Source organism: Kogia breviceps, chromosome 14 (genome assembly GCF_026419965.1).
Source record: "Kogia breviceps isolate mKogBre1 chromosome 14, mKogBre1 haplotype 1, whole genome shotgun sequence".
NCBI classification, from domain to species: Eukaryota; Metazoa; Chordata; class Mammalia; order Artiodactyla; family Physeteridae; genus Kogia; species Kogia breviceps.
In genome coordinates, this window is record NC_081323.1 from 1,154,061 (window position 1) to 1,173,238 (window position 19,178).

A 19,178-nucleotide genomic window follows, 5' to 3' on the forward strand; every position below is an offset into this window, starting at 1 on the left:
GCACATAGAAATAAACTTCCACTGTGCACACACTATCTTCTGCAGAGCCCTGGTCCAGCCAGAGTGGAAACGGGTCCAGGGACTGGTCGGCAATGAAAACCACGAACGCCTTCAATTTTCACTGAAATAAAAACAGCTTTGCAGAGGGGATGTTGAGAAACAAGCCCTCTGCAGTTCTTAGAACCAAACATAAAAACTTGCAGGAACAAAGCTTCGGTCGAATGGAAGCTTTGTTCACTCTTGCGTTGAGCTGTCGATCTGCTCGGCCCCCCCCGGCCCCCCACCCCCGAAACTTGGCAGCTTGCCGACAGAGCCAGATGCCGGGGAGTCAGAGCTGCCTTGCTTGCTCTGCCCACGTTCTTCAAGGAAAAAATGGAGCCCGAGGATGGCTACGGGAGTCGTGGGGTGGAGGGATGGAGGGCTTCCTGGAGGGGGCAACCCGGGGCCCAGCTGAGCAGGTGGGGGGAGGTGAGAACATCAGGGCCAAAGACCCCAAGCCTCCATCCTACCGGGCCAAAGTGCAGATGCTCAGGGAACCTGGGGACAGCAAACCATCCCCTTCCCCAGACTTGAAAGCCCCTCGGCCCTTCCTCCAGGAAGCCCTCCTTGCTTTAGGAAGCCTGACACTGCTCGCAGATCAATCTCACTCCTCCTTGTCCTCACAGGGAGCCCTAGGAGGGGTGCAAAGAGCCGACTGGCCCTGTTTTGGCCAGGCCATGGGCTTTGGGCACTCCTGCAGTCGTGCCGGGCCTGGCACTGTCTGCTGCGACAAGGGGTGAGCAGTGCCAGAAGCTGGCAGCTGGGCTGGCCCTGCTTCGGTCACAGCACTGGGTGGCCCAGGGCACAGGATACGGATGCTCTATCCCCTGGCCTGCTTTGCCGGCCCTCGCCCAGGAACCAGACCGGCCAGTCTGAGACAACGTCTCCCCTCAGACTCCCGGGAAGGACGGGCGGCACTGAGAAGAAACTCGGGGCAGTTTCTTTGGCAGCCACGCCCCCCGCCCTGGGCAGTGCCTCAGGTCCCTGATGGCCCCAGGAAGCTCCTGCAGACCGAGGCCCGCCCTGGCTGTTGGCCCGGATTCCCGGGGTCCAGGGGCCATCTGCCGTAAAAGCTTTCAGCTAGAGGTTACGACTGGCCCGGGGTCCATCTCTTCTGGCTGGAGGTGCTTCCTCCAGCCCCCCCACCCCGGACACACTTCCTTGTGGAAATCCACGCCCAGCTGCCCCGTCTGTGCTGCCTGCTGTGGTCGCTTTGTCGCCAGCCAGGGGCTCAGAGCCGCTGCCCAGAGGCCATCCGCAGGGACACCCAGAGCCACTTCTGCTGAACGCCAGCAGCCTTGTGGAGTGCAGAAGTCGGCTCCAGAGCTGCCTGCTCGATGGGCCCTGTCACAGGGAAGGAAGCCACGGTGCTAGGCGGTGACAGCTCTGCTTATCTTCAGGGGCAGAGGCAAGCCGGTCACGCCTTGCCGCGCTCAGGCACTTGGACCCACCTGTTCATGGTAAACTCCGGGCTGGGACCCCCCTGGGACCCCCACTCTCCCCCAGTCCTTGCTGCTCCCAGACGCACGGAGAGTCAGGGACCGTGCCCGTGGGCTCAGGAGCCGTGCTGGGAGGGCAGGGGGCAGAGGCAGCTGCAGAGAGAGGAGCCCACGGTGACAAGTCTGTGGAGCCATGTGTGCACAGAGGCCCCGCATCTGACCCTGGGCCGAGGGCGCCCGCACGAGCTCCCGTGGGGGGCTCGATGTGACCTGACCCGGCTTCGCGAGATAACGCTTCCCGATGCACTAGATGGTCTCTCCGGCAACTCCAGGAGCACCGGAGCCTTTGGGACCAATGAACGCAAGTGACACCAAAAGCCTCTCCATCCTGCCAGGCCCTCCTGACAAATACCAGCGCCCGAACCTCCAGCCCCGTTAATGGTGCCGGTCTCCCGACTGGACTCAGAGGGTCGGATGCACGCACGGCACCCGGTTTCCAAAGCGACCCCAAAGGTGACGGTGTGACACCCAACGCTGGCAGAGATGCTTGAGGGCCACGAGCATCGTTCAGCGTCTGTCACCCCCTTTGGTAGCGAAGGGACAAGCAGACATCCCGGCTTGGCACGGTGAGCGCCCCCAGTATTCGTGGAGGTGGAACTACTTGACCCCCAAGTCTGTAAACTGACAAAGCCCCTGACATTTGTGAAGTGTTTCCGCGTCCCAGGGGCCACACTGCATGGAGAGTCAGTCTCCCGGGACCCGCATGTGGGTGGCCAAGGATGCCAGCTCCGTCTCCCGGGGGGGCACAGAGTGCAGCGACAGGGGTCAGAAGGGGCCTGCGCAGCCCCAGCCCCTCTGGGGTGGGGGGTCGTTCATCAAGAGCCCTCCCTCCTGGGCTCCACGCTCTGACAGCAGTCTTCTCTCCAGGGCAGGAGAAACAAAAACAAATTCAATTTCTTGGCAATAGAAGTGGAAGCTCCCAGGCAGCTGTGGCCTGAGCTGTCGGCTCCTGGAGACCAGAGCCTCCCTGGAGATCCGTTTCTGTCTGAGTTCTGGCACGTGGGTACTTGGGTTTCGACCGTAGTTCCTGCACCATGACCCCAACTCACAGTTTGTGGGAGGGTGGGGGGGGAGTCGACCAGGGGTGTCCCATCTCTTTAGCGAGTTAGTTAAAAAGGTCAGGGAAGGAGTCCGTTAAAACTCAACAGGAGGCCCCCCAGAAAGGGCTGGAATTAGCTCTAAATGCTATAAATGTCAACCAGACGCTGCTCATAGGGCTGCCGGGGACCCCAGCCCCCGGGTCGCTGTCTGGCAGCTCCTTTCAATCCCTGTCAGGGGGAGGACAGGGAGGGGAGCTTCGGGTTTTCTTGAGAACCACCGGGGCCCCAGGGGATGGAGCAGGGCTTTGGGGGCTTGAGGCAGAGCCACCAGGAGCCCCCCGTGCCCAGGCCAGGGAGCCCAGTGGGTCGGGAGGGTGCCCATGCGCTGGGCTGGAGGGCGCCGGGGAAGCGCCCGCGGCCTGGCCTCACTGCCGCCGCCCCCTTTCCGGCTCCCCTGGGCCGGCGCAGCCTCCTGACAGGGTCACAGTGCCCATGCCTGCGCCCAGGCTGCCCCGAACAGCAGGGCCACCTCACGTGCTGGGGCCCAGGTGGAAGCCCAGGCCCGCTCTGCACACACGCCCCCTCAGCCTTCACGCGGCCGCTCGGAGGCGCCTCCACAGACCCCGACCCAGGCCCAGGGACCCCACAGGGTCGCCAAAGGTTTCAAGCAGAAAGGGTGGACCCCGGAGCCCCAGACCTCACCACACCCTTCTTGCCATGGCTGGTTCTCCCCATCTGAGCCCCTCAGCTGTCGAAGGCACCTGTCCCTCCACGGCAGGCTCGCAGGTGGTCATCAAGTCCACCTGAGCTCAAGTTTGGCTCCTCACAGTGTCAGACAGGACCCGGCAGGGAGCGGCCAGCACACTCCAGGCAACGTGAAGAGCTTCAGCCAAGGGGTACCTGACAAGGTGTGAACAGGTGGGTCTGCCTGACAAGGTGTGAACAGGTGGGTCTGCCTGACAAGGTGTGAACAGGAGGGTCTACCTGACAAGGAGAAAACAGTTGGGTCTACCTGAAAAGGTGTGAACAGGTGGGACTCCTGACAAGGTGTGAACAGGTGAGTCTGCCTGACAAGGTGTGAACAGGTGGGTCTGCCTGACAAGGTGTGAACAGGTGGGACTCCTGACAAGGTGTGAACAGGTGAGTCTGCCTGACAAGGTGTGAACAGGTGGGACTCCTGACAAGGTGTGAACAGGTGAGTCTGCCTGACAAGGTGTGAACAGGTGGGTCTGCCTGACAAGGTGTGAACAGGTGGGTCTGCCTGACATGGTGTGAACAGGTGGGACTCCTGACAAGGTGTGAACAGGTGAGTCTGCCTGACAAGGTGTGAACAGGTGGGTCTGCCTGACAAAGTGTGAACAGGTGGGTCTGCCTGACAAGGTGTGAACAGGTGGGACTCCTGACAAGGTGTGAACAGGTGGGTCTGCCTGACAAGGTGTGAACAGGTGGGTCTGCCTGACAAAGTGTGAACAGGTGGGTCTGCCTGACAAGGTGTGAACAGGTGGGACTCCTGACAAGGTGTGAACAGGTGGGTCTGCCTGACAAGGTGTGAACAGGTGGGACTCCTGACAAGGTGTGAACAGGTGGGACTCCTGACAAGGTGTGAACAGGTGGGTCTGCCTGACAAGGTTGGGCAGGTAGGACAACTGGCCAGGCCTGGTGCAGGATCCTGAGGCTCCCCCCGGGAAGCCCATTCCACCCCAGGCATGAGGGCCGGTGACGGAACCCACGGCCGCGGTGGGAGATGGTGCCCACTGCACAGAAGGGAGGAGATGGGACAACACAGGCCCCAAGCTCATCTGCTGTCTCCCTTTTCTCCTGCACCTCCCACGGGCCTTGCCTGGCTGGGGCAGGGCCAGCGATCCGGACTGCTGGGTTCTGTGTGTCCAGGCCCTGGCGGGACAGAAAAGGTGGAGGCATCTGGGAGAGGGGACAGGAGGACGCTGCCGGCATGCTGCCTGCGGCACCTCTTCATCTGGGTGGCAAGATGGGTTCACAGTCCCAGCCTCATAGGGTCACCACGGGGGTCAAATGAGAATATGTATGAAAGGCGATTCTCAGCCTGCCTGACCTGTGTCCCTCTTCCTCCCCCAGACCCCACCCCTACCAGGGCTGTGTCCTCGCAGGGAGGCCAGAGGGCATCTCCTCTGCTGAAGACACCCAAGGCCCCATCTTGGCTGTCCTGAGACTGTCCTGGGCGCTCTCAACAGAGGCCTGTGAGGTTTGCGTTCGGCCCCCTCCTGCCCCTGCCTTTACCAAGGGGTCCCGCGCTGGCCTGGGGCTGAGATGACCCGGGCAGGCAGCCCACAGGGGCCAGCCCTCTGTCCGCGAGAGCTGTCCCTGTCCCGCATTCTGTCTCTGCCCTTGGAGTGTGGTCTAGTGGAGCTATCGGTGGCCCTCAAAAGATACGTCCAGTCCTAACCCCCCGAACCTGTGAACGTGACCTTGTTTGGAAAAAGGGTCGGGCTTCCCTGGTGGCGCAGTGGTCGAGAATCTGCCTGCCGATGCAGGGGACGCGGGTTCGAGCCCTGGTCTGTGAAGGTCCCACACACCGCGAAGCAACTAGGCCCGTGAGCCACACTACTGAGCCTGCGCGTCTGGAGCCTGTGCTCCACAACAAGAGAGGCTGCGATAGTGAGAGGCCCGCGCACCGTGATGAAGAGTGGCCCCCGCTCGCCGCAACGAGAGAAAGCCCTCGCACAGAAACAGAGACCCAACACAGCCAAAAATAAATAAATAAAATTTTAAAAAAAAAGAAAGAAAAGAAATAAAAAGGGTCTCTGTGGATGCAATTAGATACCAAGATGAGGTCATCCTGGAGTGGGAGGGGCCCTAAATCTTAGGGGCCCTAAGTGTCTTTAGGAAGAGCCAGAGAGGAGAGACACAGACACAGGGGAGAAGCCACGTGAAGACGGAGGCAGGGACGGGAGGGACGCGGTCACGAGCCCAGGGCCGCCTGGGCCTCCTGAAGCTGGAAGAGGCAGGAAGGACCCTCCCCTGGAGCCCCGGGAGGGAGCCTGGCCCTGCCCACACCCTGATTTTGGAATCTGGCCTCCAGATCTGTGAGGGAATAGATTTCTGCTGTTCTGAGAGGCCTGGTCTGTTGTCCTTTGCTGCCGTGGCCCCAGGACAATCAGCTCTCGAGACCAAGGAGTTTCCCATGGTCTCCGGGGCAGACAGAAGCACAAAAGGTGTTTGGGGTTAGAGCTTTTTCAAAACATGAAGATCCGCCCCTGGTGGTTTTAACTGGGAGCTTTCTGAGCGTCTCTCTCCTAGCTGCTCTCCAGATCCAACACAAAAGTAGGTATTTTTAATACATGAGACGGGCATCTCTTAAAACAAGCTGTCAGGAAAATGAATTGCAGGAAGTTTAACTGCTGTTAACCCTGTCTTAGTGCCTTGCAATTATCCACCTCGAGAGTCTGCAGGCGAGTTTGACAGGGTGGGGGCCTCAGAGGCGCCCTGCTGTTCCAGAAAAGCTTCCCTTGGCTGGGATACGCCGTCTGTTGGCTGCCAGCTTGCCGTGGCCGGCTGGCGTCTCTTCCCATCTCCTGGGCCTCTGAGCACGCAAAGAACCCACTGTCCTCAGGGCCCCCATGAGATCGGCGCCCCCCCAAGCCCCGGGCCTGCATGTGGCAACTGCCCTCACTTGCCCCCTCCTCCTCAAGCCCCGTGCAGCCCCGGGCGGAGCAGACGTCCCCGGCTGGGGCTGAGGTCCACCTCCGCAGAAGTAGCCTTGGCGCTGGGCGGAATCTGGCACCCAGGTGGCGTGCCAGCCCGTGGGGACAGAGGGGCCTCCGGGCCGGCCGCTCTCCCTCCTGCCTCCTGCAAAAACCACGTGGGCATTGCCGCAGGCGTCAGCACAGGACCCGCCACGACTCAGCTGCCCGACCCCTTGCTCGCGGGGTTCTCCGTCCTGCTTCCTGCCCTGGACGCTGGTGCCTGTGCCCCTGACCGGCTGTCCCGGGGACACGGGCAGACCACTGGGAGGCCACCGGAGGGCGCTTTGCCGCAGCTCGGCCCTGCCTCCCCCAGGCCCATCCCCGGGGTGGGGAGAACAGAGGGGTGATGTCACGGGGCTCCCCACACCAAGAACAGTCCAGAGGGGGGTCTCCAGACTCCGGGTCCAACAGGGTCCCTGGGATGGAGTGATCCGTGCCCCCACCCGATGCACCTTCTTCTGAAGGGTCCCCGGGAGGGGCTGGCGGCAATGGGCGTGGCCGGTGAGCCCAGATCAGGAGCGCCCGGGAGACAGGTCAGCACGGCTGTAACTGCTTCTCCCCCATCCCCAGGCAACAGATAGCGACCCTGGACAGTGCCTGGGACCGCGCACATCCTGTCAGGCACAGAGCCCGAAAGGGACCGGCTCACACGTGAGTGAGTCTTTGATTTTGGCTCCGGACCAGCAGGTCCTGGACGGCTCGACGGACGGGGCTCCCGAGTGACACGACCCAGATGTGCTTTCACTCCCTCCCGACACCCGGGAGCTGGAGGTTTGGGGTCCTGCCAGACAACTGGGAAATTAGGCTCTGGACAAGAGTATCCCACGGCCCGCTGTGAGCGGTCACAACTTAATGATTCCCAAACAACCCCAGGATTCTGTGAACTTCAGGAGGTTGGAAGTGGTGTATTTGTTTTAAACAGAGGAAACCTTTTTGAATTACTCACTGAAGAATGCTCTTAACCTTTAAATGTGTCCAGAGAGAGTTACTGAAATTTACAATAAATCCACCTTTTAACAGACAAAGAGCTAAAAATGTTTAAGTCCAAATAATGTTGCACTTTTTCATAAGCCTCGGTGTAAGATTTACTCAAATGCAGTGGCTGTCTTCAGCTTTATGTTTCCAGGATAACTGTGTTTCTTTTTATGTATTCTTTTGCAACACTGTTTTAATAATCCCTTTGAACCAGGTCTTTTATCATAAGCTGCCTCGGATATTTCTGAAAGTAGGCAGCGTTTAAAATCCACACATGACTTCCACACGGGGTACTGCACAAGCTCTCCTGTCATAAACTATACAATTGTACGCAATTCATCAGGCGATTGTTTTCAGACATGGGACAAGGCACAGTGCACGACTGCGGCCCCTGAGAGCAGGGAAATCACAAGGTGGGCCCCACTGTCACCCAGTTTTCTTCCTGGGGACACTTTTCTGGTTGTGGCTTTAGGAGCTGGGGTCTGGGAGGAGCACGGCTACTCCAGCTGAGGAGGTGGAGACCGGAGCCTGGGGCTGCAGGAGGGGCTTCAGTCCGCAGATTAAGGCACTGAAGACGGGGACACGCACGCCCGTGACAGGGTCTTCGGAAGCCTGTGGGGGGCCTTCCTATGGGTCTGGGCTGGCTGGGGGGTGTGCACAGACTGAAACCTTGAAGGGCTTATGGGAGGGCGGCTGGCATTCTGACAGAGCGGGAGGGGAGAGGGGTGTCCTCCCTAACACACCGAGTGTCCTGCTGAGATGCCGGCAGGTCCACACCTTAGTAGTAAGGACCGTGCCCCAGAGGAAGGCCAAGTCTAGACCCACCCTAACTGAGCCTAAAAGCAAAGGACAATATCACCGGTGGAATGAAAAAGGAGATATCATTACAGACCCCACCGACATTATAAGGATGATGAATGAATACTACAAACAACCCTATGCCAACTTAGTTAAAATGGACCAATTCCTTGAAAGATACAAGTTGCCAAAACTTACTCAGGAATAAGTGTGTAACCTGAATATCCCTATTAAAGGAACTGAATTAGAAACCGTCCCGCAAAACTTCAGGCCCAGATGGTTTCACTGGAGTAGCCTGCCAAAGCTTTAAAGAAGAAATAATACCGATTGCACTCACTCTCTTTCAGAAAACAGAAGAGGTGCAAACACTTTCCAACTCATTTCATGAGGCCAGAATTATCTTGATACCAAAACCAGATAAAGACATTACAAGAAAAGAAAATTATAGGCCAATATCTCTCATGAACATAGACCCAAAATTCTCAATAAAATATTAGCAAATCAAATCCTGCAACATACAAAAAGGATAATACATGACCAAGTGGAGTTTGTCCTAGGACTGTGAGACTGGTTCAACATTAAATTAGGCAATGTTTTCCACCGAAATGAGGTACCTGGTATACTCAAATTCACCGAGGTGGAAAGTAAAGTGGTCGTTTCCAGGGGCTGGAGGATGGGTGAATGGGGAGCAGTTGTTTAAAAGGTTTCTGCTTGGGAAGAGGAAGAAAATTCTGGAGACGGATAATGGCGATTGTTGCACAACAACGCAAACGTACTGAATGTGACTGAACTGTGCATTTGAAAATGGTAAAATGGTAAATTTTATGTTACGTATATTTTACCACAATAAAAAATTAATATCATTCACCATATTAGCTGACTAATGAAGCAAAACCACATGATCATACCAATAGATGCAGAAAAAGCACTGGACAAAATTCAGCATCCATTCGTGATAAAAACTCTTAGCAAACAAGGCAGAGAAGGGAACTTTCTTCACCTGATAAAAAACATCTACTAAAAACTTAAACTAAAACCCTCATACTTAATTGTAAAGACTAAAGGCTTTCTCTCTAAGATCAGGGACAAGGCAAGGAAGTTTTCTCTTCCATCCCTATTAAATATCGTACTAGAAGTTGTAGCTAGGCCAGTAAGGCAAGAAAAGGAAATTAAAGATTTGGAAGGGATGAAATAAAACTTTCTCTATTCACAGACAACATCACTGTCTACATAGAAAATCCCAGGGAACCTACAAAGGAATTTCTAGAATTAATAAGTGTATCTATCACGGTTGTAAGACACAATGTCAATAACTAAAAATCAATCACACTTATATATACTGGCCATGAAAAATTGGAAACAGGAAAAAATTTTAAGTACATATATAATAATTCCCCAAACGTAACAAAATATGTGTAGGATCTGTGTGCTGAAAACTACTACTGTTGAAAAAATCAAAGAAGACCTAAATAAATGGAGAGATGTAGTGTAATCATGCCCTGGAAGGCTCACTGTTAGGATGTCAAGTGTCCCCATATTGATCTATAGATGAACACAATCCCAATCAAAATCCCTGCAGGCTTTTTTGTAGATACTGAAAATCCGATTCTAAAATTTATGTAGAGAGCAAAGGAACTCGAGTAGCCAAAACAATTTTGGAAAAGAACAAAGTTGGAGGACCCGTGCTACTTGAAAGACTTCCTATAAAGCTACAGTGGTCAAGACGGAGGGGCTGGGGACAGTACAGACACATAGATTAAAGGAACAGATGACAGTCTGGATAGAACCCCACACATGAGGTCAGGTGATTTTTTAATTAAGGTGCAAAAAAACTCCAAAGGAGAAAAGATCACCATGGATATGTATATGCAAATAAAGTACCTACATCTCAGACCCTATAGAAAAATTAACTCAGAATGGATCATAAGCTTAAGTATAAAACATAGAACTATAAAGATTCCAGAAGAGAAGAGAGAAAACAACCTAGTGACCTTGGATGAGGTACAATACCAAAAGCATGATCCGTTAAATTTTTTGATAAGTTGGGTTTTGTCAAAATTCCTACTTTTTGCTCTGTGACATGCCATTTGAGCAAATACAAAGATAAGCCACAGAAGGGGAGAAAATATTTGCAAATCACACATCTGGCAAAGGACTTCGATGCAGAATATAGTTTAAAAACTCTCACAAGCCAACAATAAGAAAACAACCCAATTTTTAAAATAGGCAAACTACGGGAACAGACACTTTGCCAGAGAAGATATACAGATTTCAAGTAAGCACCTGAAAAGATGCTTAATGCCATGAGTCATTAAGGAAATGCAAATTAAAACCTCAACAAGATACCACTACACTCCTAGTGGAATGGATGAATAAAAACAAAAAAAACCAAACCAGACACTGACGATACCAGGTGCTGGCTGGGATGTAGAGAACTGTCTTTCCACGTCGCTGGTGGACATTCGAAATGGCAAATCCACTTTTGGAAAGGTCTGGCAATTCCCTATAAAGTTAGATACACTTCCTGTATGACCCAGAAATCTGACTCCTAAGTGTTAACTCGAGAGAAAGGAAAGCATGTGTTCACACGCTGTCCTGTGTGTTAATATCTGCAGCAGCTTTATTCGTAATTGCTCAAAACTGGAAACGACCCGAATGTCCTTCGACCAGTGAATGGGTGAACAAGAAGTGCAACGTCTGTACGAGGGAACCTACCCCACGCACGAGAGGAACAGGCTATTGACACAGGTGACAACTTGGGTGAATCTTAAAGCATTACGTAATCAAAGGAAGCCAGACTCAGAGGTTCCACGTACCTGGCGTCGAGTCAGGCCCAAGGCCGTCGGAGGGGTGGGGCGGGGTGGGTGAGGGGATGGGGGGGGTGCAGAGACTCCATGGGCGACAGGACCGGGCTCTATCTTTGGAGGTGGTGGTTACAGGGCTCTATGTATTTGTCAAAACGCATAGATGTAAACAAAAGGAAAATGATTGTTACTGCATGTAAACTTAAACCTAAGAAAACAGAAAAGCTGGATCTGGTATCTTGTTTCTCCACCTTCTCCGCAACCAGCCGGGTCCGGGTGACCACGCGCTCAGGACTCCGCAGCAGCCTCCTAGCCGTCCTCCCTGACCCCCGCCGAGTTCTCAACAAGGCAGACACAATGGTCCCCTGAAATGTATGTCACATGGCTCCTTGCTCAGAGTCTCCCGTGGGGCCCATTTTTCCCGGGTCAGGGACACCGTGTGCTCTACGTCATCACCTGTTAGGTCTTGTCCTGCCCCGGGCTCACCTGCTTGGCCACGTCGCCGCAGCAGGTGCCGGAGGCCACAGTCCTTGTACCTGCTGCAGTCTCTCCTGGAACCTTCTTCCCCAGATGCTGGCACACCTGCCCTTACCTGCCTCTGTGAGGCCCCTCCTGTCCACCTTTTCTCTGCTGCCCTCCTTACTAGCTACCTACCATTTGTATGTTGTACTTATTTATTTTGCTAATTGTCTGTCTTCTCCGCCGGGATGTGTACCTCATGGGGCGGAAATCTTTGCCACTTTTGTTCCCTGTGGGACCCATGGTGGCTCACACACGATGCTCATCGAGTAGGAATGGAAGGGGGTGAGGGAGGCGGTGCCATCACAGGTGACAGAAAGGGATTCTTCATGCACACGGTGCTGCAGAGACGGGGCTCAGGCCCTCAGGCAGCGAGTGCTTGTCAGAGGAGCTGGACGGATGCTGAGGGTGGCCCCTGACCCTACAGGTACGGGAACAATGCCAGACCCAGGGGTTTCCTGCAGGACCTGACGCGTGCACGCAGACCCCCGGAGCGGGGCTGAACGTGGACCGCAGGATCAGCTCCCAGCTCCGGCAGGCAGAGCTCTCTAGGGAGAAGACGGCTCTTGTTACCCTAAAACGACAAATCAGAGGGCCCGTCTCTCCTGATGCCGTGTTTTGTTGTGTGGGGGCCCCTGAGCCCTTCCTCGGCTCCTGGACCAGCTGGCAGGTGCGGAAGCGGAGCCACAGAAGGTCACGTCGCTTGCCCAGGCCCTGCAGCTGGCCCGTGGAGAAGCTGGGATTTGACCTCACATCCTGGGCTGCCGGCCCCAAGCGCGAGGGCGTCCCCTGGGACGGCTGCTCACGGGGGTCCCTGCCCTACTCACTGCCCGTGGAGCCTCAGGACAGACTCTGTCCTCGCGCAGGAGCACAGCAGGATTGCCAAATCGAGAAGTCCCGTTGCACGCCAGTACAACATCGCGAGCGAACCACGGACCTCATTCAGCCACTGTCTCAACAACGCCCTTTCTGGGCCAGGGTCTGATGGGAAGCCTCGCGCTCAGGCGCTGTGTCTTTAATCCCCTTTAATGCAGAACAGCCCCCGGCCTGTCTTGGGCTTTCATGACCCGGCACATTGTGAACACAGCTGTGAGGGCAGCTGCTTTTATTATTATTATTTTTGTGTGTGTGCTAGGCGGGCCTCTCACTGTTGTGGCCTCTCCCCTTGTGGAGCACAGGCTCTGGACGCGCAGGCTCAGCGGCCACGGCTCACGGGCCCAGCCGCTCCGCAGCACGTGGGATCCTCCCGGACCGGGGCACGAACCCGCGTCCCCCGCATCGGCAGGCAGACTCCCAACCACTGCGCCACCAGGGAAGCCCGGCAGCTGCTTTTAGAACATCCCTAGATTTTGGGGACAAAGGGATGCGTGGAGGGTCCGCTTTCGGGGCGGGGCTGTCGTGTCCTCAGTGCATATACAGCAGGAGGCCCACGACCGGCCGAGTCTTGGGGGCGCTCACTCTGGCGTCTGCCCGTCTCCCCAATATAACGTTACTCTCGGGGGGCCCTGTGACCCGCCAAACTTCAGCCACGAGTGTCGGCAACACTGAGGCCGAGTCGGCTACAGGGGAAGCGACGGAGGGTCAATGAACGGGGCGCGAACAGGTGGATGGATGGGGGAGGGGGTCACCGGGCGCAGCTGGTGGCACAGGACAGAAACAGAGAACACGATCGATGCCCTGACTTTACTGGAACCAACTTTCTTCCACTGTGTGGAGACGGGTCTCGGCTGCCTCTGCCTCCGCGGGATCACGTCAGACTTTAACGGCCTGGGTGCTCAGGACGCGGCCACGGGCGATGTGACCGCGAACGCGAGCTCCCTGCGCCCCCCCGCCCCCCGCACGAGCCCCGCCAGGGCCAGCCCCGCCTGGAGTACTGCTGCCGGCGGCACTGAACGTGAAGGCAGGTGAGGAGGCCGGCTGCTCCCGGGGTGGCCCCCAGCCTGCAGCTGCTGCCGGGGCCGCGGAGCCCGGAACACGGCAGTAGTGGGGCGATGACCGAGAGCTCGCAGCCGTGCCGACGCGGGCCTGACGGGCTCCTCCCGTGATGCCAGGACAGGCTGCCTCAGGGCGGCCTCGCTGGGCGGGGGTGGGGGCCTCTCTAACAAGGGCGCAGATGCCCTGTGGTCACTAATTCACCCTTCCCGGGGCATGGCCACGTGCAAAGGGGCTGCTCTGAGCTGGGAGCCTCCTAGAGGCCCTGTGTCGGTGCGCCCTGGCAGGGCACCGTGTGCTCCCGGGAGGTGTGGCCCCCCAGATCCTGCCCACCCCCAGAGGCACAGATGACTGTACTTTGGAGGGAAAGGATCCCCTTCTAGTCCCATGAGCTCTGGAGACAGCCAGGGACAGGGACGGGGACGGGGGGGCACGAGTGGCCACAGTCAAGCTCACGCTCAGCCCCCAGGCCTCTGCCACCAAGGCCTCCTCGGCTCGCTGCCCTCCCGGCCAGCTGCCCGGTCGGCGCCCAGCACACGCTCTCACAGGACGGATGGACACGGGCCCCACCGGACCCGCAGCTGCGACACAGAGCCTGTGACAGCAGGACCTCATCACGCTGAGGGCAGAGCACGAGGCCAGGCCTGAGACGCGGTGGGCCAGACACAGCCAGCGTCAGGCCACCTGTGTGGGGACCACGGCCTGCGCTGGGAGACGCCTGAGTGAGCGGAGGCGGCGCTTCCCAGCGGGGAGACCCCCCAGCCCCTGGCACGTGCTGCCTTCCACCGCAGAAGTCTGCCTGGGACCCGCAGTCTGTTTAGGAGGATTGAATCCAGTTCCCTCTGGGCTCCAGGGAGGGGCCGGACCGTCCTAGGGCAACGTGGCAGGCCCTGCGGCCTCCTCCTCCCAAACTCCCCCATTGAGCTGGGGCCCAGGGTCTGGCGCCTCTGCTGGCCTGCAAGGCCCTGCCCTCACTGCAAGCTCCTCTCGCCCCCGTCCACCCCCAGCGCCCGGCTACACGCCCAGAAAATGCCCAGCTGTGGCCAGCGATGACAATTGCAAGTGGCTCAGAAATCGAATCACTGAACCACCTCGTTTCTAAACACGACTTCCGTTTGCACGTGTCCAGGACGGAATCTCACAGGTGTGGAGGGCTGACAGGCCTTGCGGGAGACACTTGGGCTGCGAGGGGCCCCCGTTTTGGGAAGAAGGGTCATTTGATTGGCCAACAGCGCCACACGTCCAAACGTGGTCCATGAGAGGCCGACGCGCGGAGGCAGGCAGCCAGCCCCTCTTTGGACACATGTCACGGTTTAAACACTGTGGACGTTGGCCCAGATCTGCCAGGTGGCCCAGAAGCCCGTGTGGGGAACGTAAAATTCCCCCGGGGGAAACCTCTCCTGGGACGGCGGACGGCGGTGCAGAGAGACACGGTGGGGAGCAGGGCCAGGGCTGAGCTCCCCCGTGAGGAATGTTCTTTCAGGCACAGGAAGCAGCCCGCGTGCAGGAGCCCAAGGAGCCTCGCGGGAGCAGTCAGCATCAGAGGGAAGGGCACCTTTTACGGCCGGCCCGTCAGTCTCTCCCAAGCACACGGCCAAGGCTTTTAAAAAAACATGGAAACTCTGATCTCCGAGGGCGCCAGGAAGCCAGCAAGTATTGAGTAAACTCTCGGCGGCGCTACAGCTGCGGGCGCAAGAGCGGGTCCTCCTGCAGCGCGCGCTCCACAGACACCTGCCTAGCGGACGAATGAGCCGGACGCACCCCGGGCCACGTCAGCATCACAGCCAGGGGCCAGAGCGGGCAGGGATCTGAGGGGAGCATCCCCTTGGAGGGCAGTGGGCACTGCTGACCCCCGAGCTGCTGACCTGAGCCTGACACGTCCAGCCTTCGTAGGCAGGTGTCATGGCTGCTGTCCCCCGACCCCCCAACCCTGGGCACAGCCCATCGAGACCTCAAAGGAAGCCGGAAGGTCGTTCCCACTCTGCCCAGGTCCACTGCATGCGCCCTGCTTGCCACTATTTCTGGCACAAGAGAGGCAGCCGCCTCCGACTCATCTCCCCGCCACACGCGGCTGCCGGGGCCACTCCGCGCAGGGACACCCGGAGCCACGCGTTTTCAGCACAGGAGAGGGGGGGCCCGAAGCTTAATTCTGCCCACCGGGTCCATCTCGGTGGTGGCTTGTGGCGGGTCAGCCGCAGCCCAGGGGTGGACATGCAGACGGCATCTCCTGCCTCCCACCGCGCCAGCTCCCCTACCTGGCACACCCGTCATACTCAGAGGCAACAGCATCAATTCTGCTGGGAAGCTGCGGATGGCTCAGGCGTGAAACGACAGCCAGACGGGACAGCCCAGAGCCCGCCCCCCCACCCCACCCCCGTTCAGCCCAGCTCCTCCTTTCCCATCCCACCCTGAGATGGAGGACGCCCCCGCCCCTTCATGGCTACCCACATTCTCAGGCCACGATGCCATTGGAAGCGTTGCCTCTGCCAGGACTTGCTCCCATGGACGCCCTCCTCCCACTTCAGGGCCCTGCCCGGAATGTTCCTGCCTGAGAAGCCTCTCCCCAGGGCCAGAATCCCCCTTCCTGGCCAGGCCGCCTCGTCCAAGCCAATTCCCCGGGGAGGGCTGCCCCCTGGGTTGCCACGCACTTCGCCCAGACCCTCAGAGGACCATTGGTCACCCAGCTCCAGTGTTAGCCACCTCACATGGGCCCCCGGCCTGCCACCATGCCTAGTACCTTAGGATTTTCCAGTAGAAACAGCACTGACACCACCACCACCAGTACGAGTGTTTCCGAGAGCTTCTACATGCCAGGAGCCAAACAAGCGCTTCCCACGCCTTCTCCCTTGAATTTCCACCTTCAGAGGTGGGGGCTGTGATTGCCCCATTTCACAGATGGGAAAACTGAGGCTAAATTAAGGAACTGGCCCAAGACAGCATCAGGCCAGGAGGCACAGGGGGAGCAGTCCGGGTGGGGGCGGTTCTGCTACAGAGGAGACGGACCACAGGCCCTTTTGCGAAGCTGATGGAAGGGACTCTCTCCCGAAAGAGGCCGGCACCAGCACACACAAGTTCACCTTACATCTCAGGGAATCTGGAGGCAGCTGAGGCCCATCCACGGACGCCCCTCCCCTAGAGAGGTCACTGATCTAGGGTTCCAGCCCCCTTTCATGGAAGGAGGGGATGAGATAAGGGGGGCTGAGACCTGGCAGCCCTGGAGCGAAAGGTGGGAAGAAGTGGGGGTCAGGCTGCTCTCAAGCCCCACCCCCTCCTGCCCCCCCCTTCCCAGCTTCCCAGGAGTCAACTTCCTTTGGGACATTTCTCCAACTTCCTGCACCCAGAGGGTACACAGACCAGACATTACTGTTGGGGTGAGGGAAGGAGACGCGCTGAGGCTTCCCTGAGGGTGTGCCTTGGACGCTTGCCCCCAGGGGAGACCCTGGCCTGGTGCCCTCCGACTCCCGCCCCCCCCCCGAAGAGGCCGCTCACCTGGATGACGACCTTGACCTTGGCGGTGCCCACGATGGGCGTGCACACCAGGCCGCCGGGGTGCCGGCCGTCGGCGCTGCGGTTCTGCTGGCCCATGGTGAAGAGCATGGGTACCGCCAGCAGGCCGGAGGCCAGCCAGATGGCACTGATGAACTTCTTGGTGCGGCTGCGGGACATGAGGGTCTTGGCCTTGAAGGGGCGGCAGATGGCCAGGTAGCGTTCCACACTCAGGCTGGCCACGTTGAGGGCCGTGGCATAGGTGCAGGCGTCGCGCAGGAAGTAGTAGCCGCGGCACACGGCGTCGCCGAAGGCCCAGGGGTGGTGCACCCAGATGAAGTTGTACAGCTCCACGGGCATGGCCAGCAGCAGGATGAGCAGGTCGGACAGCGCCAGGCTGCCTAGGTGGTAGTGCACGGTGCTCTGCAGGCTCTGCAGGGACTTCTTGCGCGCCAGCGTGAACGCCGTCACGGAGTTGCCCACCGTGCCCACCACAAAGAGCGCCAGGTACACGATGGTCACCAGCACCTTGGAGTAAATGTCCGTGTTCACGTCCAGCTCGCTGCCGGGCACCGCCGGGACGGGCTCGGACACGTTGCCCGAGCCGTTGCCGAAGCCCGGGGCCAGGAGCGCCGCCTCCAGCCCCGACGGCGGTAGCAAGAAGGGGTCGCCAGCCTGGGAGACCCGGGGGCCGGGCGCCGAGCTGTTGAGGTGCATGTCCCGCGCGTTGGGCGGGGTGCCGCGCTCCCCGGGGTCCGCGGCTGGAAGCCGGGGCGAGAGTGGGCGCGTCTCAGGCGGGGACGGAGCAGAGGGGGCCCGAGGGGTGGGCGTGAAAGGCAGAGGGGCGCGCCGTCCAGCCGGGAAGCCGACCCGGTCCGTGTCAGCCTAGAGCGCTCGGGGCTTGCACTCACCGGGGGCTGCGCGCTTTCCCGGCTTCCTCCGAATACCTGACCCCACGGTTCCTCGGGCCCTGGAGCGGCAGCGCCGGCTCCAGCGGAGAGCGCCTGGCGGGCTGGGGCTCGGGCTGCGCCGGGCGAGCCTGTGGCGCCGAGCGGAGCGCACGCCCGGCTGTCCGGAGCGCTCTCTCCTCGCTCGCGCTCTCCGCGCACCTCCAGCCGCGCCAGCACCCTCCCGGGGTCGCGCCTCCCCTCAGCCGGCGGCGACTGGCCCGCCCAGCCGTGGGGGGCGCTGGAGGGGAGAGGAGGCGGCCCCAGCCACTGTCTCCGCCCCGCAAGGGGGCGGGGCTGGCTGGTCGCCCCCGCGCCCTCGCAGGGCCATCCGGGATGGGGGCAGCGCCCCGGGGAACTGGGATTCCAGCGGGGTGCGCAGGGAGGATTGGCTCTTTCCAGGCACCCTCCTCAGGCAGCTCGCCCTCCTGCCCCAGGTCTTCCCAGCTTCTTACGCCCCGCCTCCCCAAGGGAACTGCCCCCCCACCCCGCCCCCGTCGCCTCCAGCTCGCTCGGTGGGGGAGAGGAGGTGAGGGGGTGGGGGTCCCAAGGAGGAGGCTTCCTGCTGGGATGGCTGGGCTGCCCCTCCTTCCTGGGGTGCCCACGGGGTGCCAGAAGCTGGGTGCCCAGGGGAGCTCTGGCACAGCTAAGTGGCGGGGGGAGCCGAGTGAGGGCAGCAGAAAGCAGAGAACAAAGCAGCACTGCTCCCCGAGCAGGCTGGGCTCCTGCGCCTGGCACCCCGTGGGTGGCCTTGTGCCACTGTGGGTGCAGGTGGTACGGTCCAGGGCTGTCGTCACCACCTAGACGTGGTCATCAGATGCCGCGCTCAGGGCCCAGCCGTGGACCTGGCTGGCTGCACCTGGTGGGCTGGGAATCAGAAACTGCAGTGGGTGGAGGGGAGAGAGGTGCTGAGGAAAGGGGGCGAGGCCAAGGAGCCCTGCCCAGACCCCAGGCACAGCCAAGGGAGAAGATCAGGCTCAGTACTTACTTTTCTGTTCCCAACTGACTCTGGGCTTGCCTGCTTCACTGAACCCTGATGTTCTCACCATGGAGTCTTAGCGCATAAAATACGTGCTTCAAAATGTAGCCTTCACAGGAAACACACATGTCCCTTTGCTGGAGGCCAGCACAGTGAGCTCTGAGGCGACAGAAGTGGTTTCAACCTGCTACTCAATATTTGGGCAAGTGTTTTAGCTTCTCTGTGCCTCGATTTAGTCGTCTGTGAAATGGGCATACAGGTGAATGGATGCTCCCAGCTGTTCTGGATGCCGTCAGCCCTGCAAAGAGCAGGCGCTCAGTGGACACCTGTGGAGTGAATGCTCTTGAAACCACACACCTGTGGAGTGAATGCGGATCGTGTGGAGACTTTAGAGGGTGAGAGTGACGTGCCCAGGGCAACAAAAGTTGCTTTCAATCC

At 58.9% G+C, this 19,178-nt stretch overlaps 1 protein-coding gene across 1 annotated transcript in view; it reads right to left on the reverse strand.

Annotated features, from left to right (window-relative positions):
* NTSR1 (neurotensin receptor 1) overlaps positions 1-17,842 on the reverse strand; it is a 47,089-nt gene extending 29,247 nt beyond the window's left edge. The window contains exon 1 of the mRNA XM_059036556.2: positions 16,818-17,842. Coding sequence (XP_058892539.1) covers positions 16,818-17,531 — 714 coding nt within the window. The 5' untranslated portion in view covers positions 17,532-17,842. The remainder of the gene's footprint in view (positions 1-16,817) is intronic.
* Between the last annotated feature and the right edge of the window lie 1,336 nt (positions 17,843-19,178).